The 12,179-nt window shown below is 42.7% G+C and overlaps 1 protein-coding gene across 1 annotated transcript in view; it reads left to right on the forward strand.

Annotated features, from left to right (window-relative positions):
* Positions 1–12,179, forward strand: part of LOC308189328 (uncharacterized protein) — a 301,527-nt gene that overhangs the window by 131,136 nt on the left and 158,212 nt on the right. Inside the window, exons 6-8 of the mRNA XM_080579258.1 lie at positions 833–916; positions 1,449–1,505; positions 5,706–5,875. Coding sequence (XP_080435384.1) covers positions 833–916; positions 1,449–1,505; positions 5,706–5,875 — 311 coding nt within the window. The remainder of the gene's footprint in view (positions 1–832; positions 917–1,448; positions 1,506–5,705; positions 5,876–12,179) is intronic.

The raw sequence follows: 12,179 nt of genomic DNA on the forward strand, positions 1-12,179 counted from the left end.
AATTTGAGTTGATAATGCCCTGAGAAAAAACAACCCCCCATTATGGATTTTTCTTTCCTCCTCTACCCTCAAGGGAACATTTCATTTAAAAAGAGTCACTCTATGTCATTTGTAGGTAAAAAGTTCGCCTACCTTAGGTACACTTCTTTAGTCTTCTACCAGCCTACTTTCACTGATGACTTAGAAAGCCAGAGTCTGGGTGACATGGAGAGAAGAGTCTCAGCTGGTCATTTCTCTCTTAAATATAGATATTTGAAGTGATTTTAGGTCTCATGGAAAAAGGTACATATGTGTGTGTGACCCTTGCTCTGTTTAAAAATCTGTAGATGTTATTGGGAATTTGAACGACAGACCTGCAGCATATTGTAATGCCATAGCATATTGTAATGTCTTCTCACACTAGATAAAATGTTATCTTTATGGACAGCAAGGTAAAATTTTTAATAAATATCCAAAATCATATTAGAGAAGAAATGAGGTACTTTGATTTTTATTATGAGTCAAATAGAATTCATCTGGCAATTTGAATATAAATAGTAATTTCAACTAGTTTATTAGCAGAATTAGAAAACCGGTTTCAGTACGGACCAAGATATAATATTGATCACCCTGGAAAAGTGCGCAATTAAATATTTTTTATTTTAAACTCTGTCATAATTCAGAAGAAAATGACAGCTCTGCAATGAAGCTATCATTATAAAAACCAATCTTTGTGTTTCAAAGGGTTTCTTTTGTATTTGTATGTTTATTTATAGTTCAAAATAACATTCCATGAAATACTACTAGAAGAAACAAAGAAACAATAGATATCTTACTTTTTTTTCCCAAAAAGATCCTGTGAAATTTGAGGAGCAAATCCTATATGGTAAACTGATGAATTTTCTAGAGGAAGAAAGCGAGATGGTGGACTCCCAAGGTAAATAACAAAACCATTTGCATAAAGGAAGACAAAACTCTCTTGTGTCTGGATGTGGGGAGGAGAGTGGGTAATCCATCCCCTTGAACTCAGAAGCAAAAAGGATATTGATTTTAATGCGAGCCTGTAAAACCTTTTCCCCCAAATGTTTTCATTTTGAGTTGCATTTATGTGGTTTTTAAGCGTAACTTCAGTGGCATGCTTTCTTTAGACTGCTTCACTGTATGTTGAATTCCACCCAAACAAATGAAGATTGGAAAAGTCCTTGCTTATGTACTTAACGCTAGAAATCTAAGTCCTTATTTAAGCATCCATAAATGGGTGGTCTATTTGTCAGATGTACTGGTCATGTCATACAGTATTTGAGGTTATCTTCACAAGGATTTACACTAACAGATAAGTTAGTCTTTTTGTGGCTTTGTGAGAAATACCAAATGGATGTTCCATCTACAGTAGAAACAATAAAGAGTAAGAGAAAATATTTATTTACCTCCAGACAACATCTTTACTTTGGCTGTACTTATTTTTGCAGCCATTTTTAACATCCACTTGATTCATGAAAGTGCTACCACCACAGCCTTTACAGAAGGTACGTGCCTGCTGTTCTCCTAGGCTTCATCCTAGAATAAGAGATGTGTAAACAATCCTCAGCTCATGGCCACCCTTTTGTTTTTGGGTATTCCCCTCAGTCTGTCCTCTCCCCACCCACCCCAACCCTGTTTCCAGTCTTTTGTGCAAAATTATTTTCTGTTCTTTGTACTGTATGGGGCTTCTAGTCATATTTTATTTTCTCAGCACTTACTCTGTCAGAGGGACAGAACAAGCTGTTGGCTACAGCACTGGAGCTCCAGGAGCTGCAACATATTTCTTGACAATTGAGCTTGTAAGCAACTTTGTTCTAGAAGAGCTAAAGGATTTCATTGGCCTGGGGTTGCGAAATCCCTTGAGCTGGCACTGGTCATATCAGTAACATCTTTGAAACCTATTTTGTCTTATTTTAAATGCAAGGAAAAGAAAGTACAAGCATAGCTAAATTCATGCAGATAGTTTAAGCAAAAAGCTTTAACAAATTATTAGTAAGTCCCACATCGGTGCATGTTGACGTGGAGCTCCTCATTGCTGAGAAAGCGTACATAAATGCTGCAGGTTAATTGCTGCTTCATACAACAACATAGATTAAATAAAAAAAACCAACCAAACAAAAAAAAACAAAACACATGCTTGGCTGTGGTGAAGTCAGTGTTGATTCTATAAGAAAGATGGTCATGGTGCCTCTACCTGTAGTACTTATGTTGTCCCCCTCTACCAATATTTATAGCATTTCATGGTCTTCAATAGCTGTAATCTGTTTAAAATATCCCTGTGTGATTAAGGAAAACGTCCTAATGTAATTTATAGGCTGCCCCCAGGTAGGGACCGGTATTCTTTCCATTAGTGTTTTGACAGTTAGCTGCTGGGGCTGGGACTTCCCCTGAAGTCATGGGAAAGGCGGAGAGAAGGTCTTTCAGACAGTGGTTCAGCCCACCTCACACATGCACCTCTTAATTAAACAGACTAATTACACTGTAGAAGCAGTTCCTCTCTTTTTCGTTGGTCTTTAGAAGGGTCTTGGACAACTGACTTAGACTTGACCAAAACAATTTGAATGCATGTGGTGTGCTTTGATGATGGCGATCTCACTTTGAGGCTGCTGAGGGGGTGGGCATCATGCTCAGACTCATCCCTGGAGCCCTGACCTTGCTGCCAGCTCACTGATTTAATTCAAAGGCAAGCAAAACTACTGACAGGTGTGTCTTGTACTCCACAAGCACATCAGAGCTTTTGTGAATGCTATGAATGCGGGAACTCCAGCAGCCTGCTGCTGTCTTCTCTCTCAGCACTTTTATTTCTTAAAAGAACCATAACGGATATCAGAGGTAGTGCTGTGGATGATGGAATGCTCCACCGAATCCTGGCTGAATTTGTTTCTGAGGTTCTTTTTGGATTTGGTGAATAAAACCCTGAAAAGAGCAGGATTTTCATGAGGAAAAAAGGCTTGTGCAGTCTCCACCTCTGTATGCATGTATGGGCTATATTATTTCTGCTTGTCTGTGGTTCTTCCTACAAATTTTTGAATCTGTTTTCCTCCCCACACCCCCTCCCCCAGCTCTTTTTTTTTTTTTTTTCCCCCACAGAGCAATTCTCACAAGTCTGACTTCCCTACCAGTTTTTATGGAAGTGGGCAGCTGAGCAGAGCAGACAAGCATTATTAATGTCTCCACTGAGGGAAAAGCTAATATGGGAGCTTGACCCTTATTAGACATCAGAAAATCCATAGAAATCTAGGATTCATTTGGTTCCACTCTTACAGTTTTTTTTTTTTTTAATTTGAGCACTGAACTGAAAAATCACAGTCATACAGTCCTAATTAATAGATGATCCCCAAAGGAAAAGAAAGAAAGTGGCTCTCAGAACTTATATCATTGCATACTTACAGCATTTTTCCACTGAGTAACCTGTTGGTCACTCCTGTGGTATGTATTAGATCATATTATAAGAAATCTAAAAGACAATATTGGTTGTCTGTTTTTTTTATAAGATTGTGGTCCGTGTATGTTTAAAATGATGCCAGGTGCCATATCATAGAAAACAGTTTTTATTATATTATGCTTTGGCAGCAAGAGAAAAATTAAAGTAAAATGTTTTGCAGGATTACAATTGTTTGGAGGCCTTTGGTGATGTTCTCTTTTAGCTACAGTTTATACAGTCTTCTAGAACCAAGTAGCCAAAATGCATTTTCCTTGTGGAGTTTATAGGTACTTTATACCTTCAAACCTTTGTTGAGGTATAATATGCTGTTGAACCTGTCCTTTAAATTTTCATCTCAGTATTCAAACCACTGCTATGATGGACAAGTGCAGGTGTAAATGAAGTTACAAGCAGCCAAGCTAATACTGGATACATTATTTTAATTTTTAATTTTTTTAACTGTGTTTAAATGACCGTATGTATTTTTTCACCAAATATTTTTCAAATCTAAACCATAATTTATGTTTGCATTTTTAGCAGTTACTTCCCTTGAAAAGGCTTTAGAAAATGTTATCTCTCTTCTTTTCTTCTTTTTCCACAAAACTCTTGCTAATGAGCCTGGTGTCTTCCAACCAAATCGAATTCACTTGATAGAATTTCTCACAAACATAACAAACACCAAAAGAAATAGTCAATTCTAACAAATCACTGTATGGTTGCATTTGCAGACTGAATGTTTTTATTCTTTTTATATATAAAGACTATCTACACCCAGAGGATCTGAGATAGGAATGTACTGTCCCTTCCATGATGTAAGCTTGCACTGCTCCTGTGAAAGCAGTAAGTCAAATGATTTATACCAGCTGAGCATATATCCCATTGTGTCAACACAGTATGGAAGGGAACAGGCAATGCTGCATCCTCTGCTGTTGGTAATGTTTTCTTTTCCAGCACTTCCTGGATTTTTTCTGTGCTAACCAAACCCTTAATGTTACAGTAAATTTAAATGTAAATATCTTTTTTTTTTTTAATCTTTTTTTTTTTTCTGTTAATAGTTGTAGGTCAAATCACTTTTCGTTAGGTTTGTAAGATGCTACATGAAGAGATTCTGTGTTCCGTAAGGTAATGGTTTCAGTTGTTTATATCTACTGTACACTTCCCCTAACATGATTTTGAATTTATATCCTGTTGTAATTAAATAAAAAACTACTTCCTGTGTGTTGGTGGCACTGAGGTGATTTAAGTACTCAGGAGGCTCAACAATTAAAGTCATTAAACAATGAGTACTGAACAAAACTAAAAATTTTAATGGCCTTAGTTTTATCTTTCCTTTTCTGGTCTTCATTAGAGAATGAGAGACTTCAAAGAGGCAGGAGAAAAAAATCTTTTAACTGTTTTCATGTCTTAGGATGGACAAAGGGGAGGGCAAATAACTAGATATGCCATTTCCTTGCAGAGAAAGCCAGAGAGAACTATAAAAACATGCACTTATGCACAGAAATATGAAGTCAGATGTGGACAGCCTGATATGTCATATCTCAGTGATCTTAATCTAGAGAAATGAGCAAAAATAATTGTCTTTAATATGCGTACTGTAGCAGATATCAATGAGAAGATATGTTTTTAAGTAGCATATTGAATTGGAGTAAAGAAAGGAAACAGTTTGTCTGTGAGGCTAGCTTTATGAATGGAGTTTATTTTTATGTATATACAGCACGTACCTTTTGGTTCTGCATACATCATGGCAGTGAAATCAATGGAATGATGTGGGTGAGAGCAGAACTGGACCCAATTAATTAGGTGGGAGTTGCACGCATGCACCTCAGGAAGGAATCTGATCCTCTTGGGTGAGTGGGAGGAAGACGAAATGCTCGGTATGGTTCCCTTAGGGAGGAACCTAAGCCTCCCTTACAATTGAAGTTATTCCTAATCTTCCCCAGCAGTGAAAGCCAAAGTCATTCCAAACCAAAATTCCTTTAAGATTTACTGGGAAGAGAAGTGACCGTAGAGATGCAGAGCACCCCTTTTCGAACCTGTTATGGAAAAAGCTGCACATGCTACCTTTGTTCCTGATGTCGCTCTTGAGGATAGTATTCCATATTCTTGGTAATGGTACTAGGAATCTGCCAGTGTTTTCATGGTCATTCATTTCTATTCATTTTACAGCATACACATCATTGTCTTTAAATTTTGGTGGGCCAAACATCGCAAATGAGGGGTACAAATCAATGAATGAAATCTCATTTGCTAAGTGAGAATCTGCCACTTTTGTTTCAAGCAGCCCCTGTCACCAGTGAAGATTTTTCAGATTCCGTGATGCCTGTCAGCTTCAGTAAGACACGTGACCTTCACAGGGAGCTTGAAGATGAAGTGATTCCTTCATATATCAAACAGTTTGAGAGAGATGTTCAGGATGACATAATTCTGCTTGGCAGCTTTTCACCGGAACAGGTCAGAGATAAGAACTATAAGACAATTTTATCACTGGCTTCATAACATGATGCTAGCTTGTTAACCTTGTACACCCTAATTCTATTTCCCTGCCTAGCGATACATATGCTGTGAAGGAAACAGGTAACCTATTTCATGGGTCAGCTTTATGTCTCTGGAACTTTGCTAAGCTAGCAGCAGAGCCTTTATCTTTGTCTCCATTTCAATATGAAAAAAAATAGATTGCATTCACTGCTCCTTTCCTAAATAGTGGGGTGTCTCTGACTGCTCCACAGTAAATATTGCAATTGAGTTTCAATCAAGAGTCTAAGCTTAGGATATCTCTCTCTGACAAATTTAACAGAAGCTTATTCATCTATCAACAAGGAAGTTCAGATTGGAACCCAGGAAGGATTTATGTAACAATATTTATTGTAGAGAAGCTAAAATTATTCTCAATTTATAAATCTGTTGTGTAAGGCTTCCTATGGTTTTCCTTCTGTCATTTCACAGTCTGAAGAGACAAAGTCAGGTTTAGGTTGACAAAGGTACAAATTTTCAGGGCTGAAATGATTCTTTGGGCACCTAACTACCATTTGTCCCTTTGAAAAATCTCATACCAAGACAAGGGGACAGGAAAAGAGATTAACGGATGAATCTATCATTTTTAATTAGCAACATGAGAACAGTGCACTGGCTCTGATGGGCTTAAAATAGGCTATCCAGTGACTGATGGTGATCTAAGCTTTCTTTTATTTTCAGAGGAAATTTCTTTGAATTTTTTCATTGTAGGACTAAGCCTCATCATTGCCTTGCTCATGTTGGTGGGGGACACAATTTCCTTCTTTGGTGCTTCTGTCTTAATCCTGGTGTGGCTGTATTTCCTTCCAGCTGACTTTTTCGTTGCTGTATGCATCATGCGTAAAAGGTGGTTTAGGGAATATTGTACAGAGAACACAAAATGGGAGGAAAAGGAAGGGAAAAGGGCTCAGTACCAAGAAAGTCACCCGCTCCTTGGCAATGATGGACAGGAAATCTGGGAATAGTTGAACTTGGGATACTGCTCCTTTCCAGAAGAGGTTATAGTGTGTTGAGAGTCTGTACTTCAACTAAGTTTGGGTTATTTTGTTGTCTGCAAAGGCTCAAGTCTCTGTGACACCTGAAGGAACACAACAGGTTTGTCAGTTCTGTGTTCAGACGCCTTCTGAACAGAGTCATTGGGAAGCTGTTAGAATCATAGAATCATAGAATATCCTGAGTTGGAAGGGACCCTTAAGGATCATCAAGTCCAACTCTTGATACCGCACAGGTCTACCCAAAAGTTCAGACCATGTGACTAAGTGCACAGTCCAATCTCTTCTTAAATTCAGACAGGCTCGGTGCAGTGACCACTTCCCTGGGGAGCCTGTTCCAGTGTGCAACCACCCTCTCTGTGAAGAACCCCCTCCTGATGTCAAGCCTAAATTTCCCCTGCCTCAGCTTAACCCCGTTCCCGCGGGTCCTGTCACTGGTGTTAATGGAGAAAAGGTCTCCTGCCTCTCGACACCCCCTTACAAGGAAGTTGTAGACTGTGATGAGGTCTCCCCTCAGCCTCCTCTTCTCCAGGCTGAACAGGCCCAGTGACCTCAGCCGTTCCTCGTACGTCTTCCCCTCCAGGCCTTTCACCATCTTCGTAGCCCTCCTCTGTACACTCTCCAACAGTTTCATGTCCTTTTTATACTGTGGTGCCCAGAACTGCACACAGTACTCGAGGTGAGGCCGCACCAGCGCAGAGTAGAGCGGGACAATCACCTCCCTTGACCTACTAGCGATGCCGTGCTTGATGCATCCCAGGACACGGTTGGCCCTCCTGGCCGCCAGGGCACACTGCTGGCTCATATTCATCTTGCTGTCTACCACGACCCCCAGATCCCTCTCTTCTAGGCTGCTCTCTAGCGTCTCATCGCCCAGTCTGTACGTGCAGCCAGGGTTTCCCCGTCCCAGGTGCAGGACCCGGCACTTGCTCTTATTGAACTTCATGCGGTTGGTGATCGCCCAGCTCTCCAACCTATCCAGATCCCTCTGCAAGGCCTTTCCACCCTCATTCGAGTCCACAACTCCTCCAAGTTTGGTGTCATCAGCAAACTTGCTCAAAATACCTTCTATTCCTACATCCAGATCGTTTATAAAAATATTGAAAAGTACCGGCCCTAAAATGGAGCCTTGAGGGACCCCACTGGTGACCGCCCGCCAGCCTGACGCAGCCCCATTTACCATAACCCTTTGGGCCCTGCCCGTTAGCCAATTGCTCACCCATCGTATGATGTTTTTATTTAGCTGTATGGTGGACATTTTGTCCAGTAGGATCCTATGGGAAACCGTGTCAAAAGCCTTGCTGAAGTCCAAAAAAATCACATCAGCTGGTTTCCCTTGGTCCATCATACGGGTGATCTTATCATAAAAGGAAATCAGGTTAGTTAGGCAGGACCTGCCCTTCACAAACCCATGCTGGCTGGGACCAATGACTGCTTTGTCCCCCAGGTGAGCCTCAATAAGTTCGAGAACCATCTTCTCCATGATTTTACCAGGCACTGATGTGAGACTGACAGGCCTATAATTGCTAGGGTCTTCTTTCTGACCCTTCTTGTAAATCGGCACAACATTTGCCAGCTTCCAGTCTACCGGGACCTCTCCAAATTCCCAGGATCGTTGAAAAATAATTGAGAGAGGTTCCGCGATGACGTCCGCCAGCTCTTTCAGCACCCGGGGATGAATCTCATCCGGACCCATGGACTTGTAGGGATCCAGGTGGAGTAGCAAATCCCGCACACGTTCAGGGTCGGTTGGGAGTTTGTCATCCCCACCGTCCCAGCCCTCTAGCTCAGGGCACCCTGGGTCCCGAAGCCCATCATCGGCATTGAAGACAGAGGCGAAGAAGGCGTTAAGCGTCTCTGCTTTGCCTATGTCATTGTCTGTGAGGAGACCTTCCCTATCAAGGAGCGGCCCTATGTATTCTTTAGTTCTCCTTTTTCCATTCACATATCTGAAAAAGCCCTTTTTATTTTCTCTCACAGACACAGCCAGCTTCAACTCTAGGTGTGCTTTGGCCACACGAATTTTCTGCCTACAAACACGAACAGCATCCCTGTATTCTTTCCATGACACCTGGCCCTCCTTCCAGTAGCGAAACACTCTCTGTTTCCGCCTAATCTCCATTAGAATGTTCCTGGTCAGCCACGCCAGCCTCCTGCCCCGCCTGCCTGACTTGCGATATTTAGGAATTGCTTGATCTTGTGCTTCTAGGAGGCATCGCTTAAAGAATGTCCAGCACTGGTGGACATCGAGGCCTTCAAGAGCAGTTTCCCAGGGGACCTTGCTGACTAGTTCCCTGAGCAGCCTGAAGTCCGCTTTCCCCATATCTAGGGATGAGGTTTTGGTGGCACTTTTCTTTCTGTCACCGTAAATTTTGAACTCAACCACTTCATGGTCGCTATGACCAAGGCAGCCACCAATCACCACATCTCCCACCAGACCCTCTCTGTTTTCTAGCAACAGGTCTAGGAGGGCACCTTTCCTAGTTGGCTCCGTTAGCACCTGCACCAAGAAGTTATCATCTAGGTGCTTCATGAACCTCCTGGACTTGCTCGTGTCAGCCGTGTGGCACTCCCAGTTAACGTCTGGCAAGTTGAAGTCCCCCATAAGGACAAGGGGAGTTAATCTCGAGGCCTCTCTTAGTTCTGTAAAGAATAATTTATCGGCGCTATCGTCCTGGCCAGGCGGTCTGTAATAGACTCCCACAACGACATCCCCTTTATTCGTTCGTCCCTTGATCCTTACCCAGAGGCTCTCAACTTTGCCATCTCCGACCTGAAGTTCCACACAGTCCAGCCCCTGCTTCACATACATCGCCACCCCACCACCTCGCCTACCCTGCCTGTCCCTCCTGAAGAGCCTGTAACCATCTATCGCGACACCCCAGTCACAGGACTCATCCCACCAGGTTTCGCTTATGCCGATGATATCGTAGTTGCGGGACTGGGCCAGGACTTCTAGCTCATCCATTTTATTCCTCATACTGCGTGCGTTCGTGTAGAAGCACTTCAGGTGCGTCTCCTTACACTCAGCACCTTGTGGATCTGCCCGAAGGACCTCACTGGCACCCAGCCCCCCTGATTCTAGCGTACCTTCCCTTAGGTCTTCACCGGCGTGCCTGGTTTTAGCCCCTTCCCCCTTCGACTCTAGTTTAAAGCCCTATCTATCAGCCCTGCCAACTCCTGACCAAAGATCCTTACCCCTCTCCGAGAGAGGCACATCCCATCCGGTGCCATCAGGCCCTGTGTAGCATAGACCTTCCCGTGATCAAAGAACCCAAAGTTCTGCCGGTCACACCAGTCTCGAAGCCACTAGTTTATGTGAACAGCACGCCTTTCAGCTTCGATCCCCCCTATCGGAAGGACAGAGGCAAACACAACCTGAGCCCCTGATCCTCTAAGTAGTCGCCCCAAATCCCTAAAGTCTCTTTTGATCGCCTTCGGACTTCTCGTTGCTACTTCATCGCTACCAGCCTGAAAGACCAGTAGCGGGTAGTAGTCAGTGGGCCGTACCAGGCGCTTGACTTTCTTGGCGAGGTCTCTCACCCGAGCCCCAGGGAGGCAACAGACTTCTCTGCGGGTTGGGTCCGGTCGGCATATCGGTCCCTCTGTCCCTTTCAGAAGGGAGCCCCCCATAACAATAGCCCTTCTTTCTTTTTTGAAGGATGATGTGGCAATGCGGTGTGTAGGTTGCCTTGTCTTAGGCGCCCCCTCCAGCTGGGACGGGTTTTTATCTACTTTATCATTCGGATTGTCTTGTTCTAGTCCTTCATATCGATTATTTAAGGGTAGATGAGAAGGTGAGGTGGGCAGAGAGAGGGCTCGCCTACCACCCCGAATAGGCACCTGCCTCCATTCCCCCCCTTGATCTAGGTCTCCTCCCGCTGCCTGGCAGGAGGAGGGAACCTCCGTCTTCTGCATAACAGGAGACGCCTGTGCTGTGGCAGGCTCATGAGCCTGCCTCAGAGAGGGTAGAGTGCACCTCCACCAGTCAATTTCCATCTCCGATTCCCTGATGCTTCTGAGCCTGTTCACCTCCTCCCAGAGCACCGCTACCTGGCTACCTTAGGCTCACTTAGACCTACTTATTGTATTTCTATGTTATTTTCTTCCAAAGGAAAGTAAGTCTTTATTTAACATGATTGAGCTGGTCTATCATCAGCTTGCAGATAGGGACTCAGTGCTTTATACTGCACAGAAAAAGTCTTGAATGCCTGTGTTTCCTGTCCCTTCCTGCCATGCATCTCTGACTTCAGCTGTCCAAGTCCTATACTGATGTGGTATCAGGTGCTACATCCACATCACGCAATGCTGAGTGTAACAGGAGGATCACTATAAAATCTATACTGGTTTCTAAATCAGCGTTGTATACATCCATCCTTACCTTGGAAGCACATAGAAATGGGTCTTTCAGCTTCTATCAACAGAAAGCAGAAGGTGACATTGGAAACTGGGGTTGCAAACATGCACCCCTTATGTCCTCCTAGTATTCCAATAGATCTAACAAAAACGTGAGCACACTCTGCTCTTCTTTAATAGACCTTCTGTCTGTCTGCTTTAATCTGTGAATATACACCTGTAGCACTGCAGTACTGAGGCTCTTATGCAGCAGTTGTGCATTCAAAGTGCTGTCTTATTCTTCAGAATCTGCCACTGCCATCTTTGGGATGCTTCCGACTTTTGTTGCTTGAATGCATGTTTATTGGTTTGAAAAATCTTTAATTTTCTGCATAGTATTTACTTTGTATTGAGAAAAAATCCTTCCCTTCCTTCTACAGGTTTAGTGAGTAACAGATATACTTTAGCCAGCATAATTTATTATTAGTTAATTTAATCTGCCATAATGACATGAAGTGAGCCTGAAACAAGCTTCTATCAATTTTGCTGTTAGAGGTAACATAATATTTTCAAATGTCTACCAAACTGAGTAATTAACCCTCAGGCTGAGTGAAGGAGTCTAATAGACATCTCTCTCACATTGCTTTGCTTTGACAAAATGAAAACAAAACGTGGGAGCCCAAGGGTTAAAAATAGAAAGCGAGAGTTTATGATGCATGAGAAAAGTTTTATACCTGAGGTTCAGAAACACACTTGAGCTGTTGCTGCTTCTTTTTAGGCTGCCAAAAATTTCCTCCAGTGAGGCATCTGATTTGCAATAGGGCTTTGCTGGCATTGTTGGCACAGATGACATCCATGTATTAACTTTCTATCCCATAGTTCATTGCTTTTCTTCTTTGCTTTGTAGCTTCATGGTA

Source organism: Anser brachyrhynchus, assembly GCF_964034855.1.
Source record: "Anser brachyrhynchus genome assembly, chromosome: 2".
In the NCBI taxonomy this organism is placed as follows: Eukaryota; Metazoa; Chordata; class Aves; order Anseriformes; family Anatidae; genus Anser; species Anser brachyrhynchus.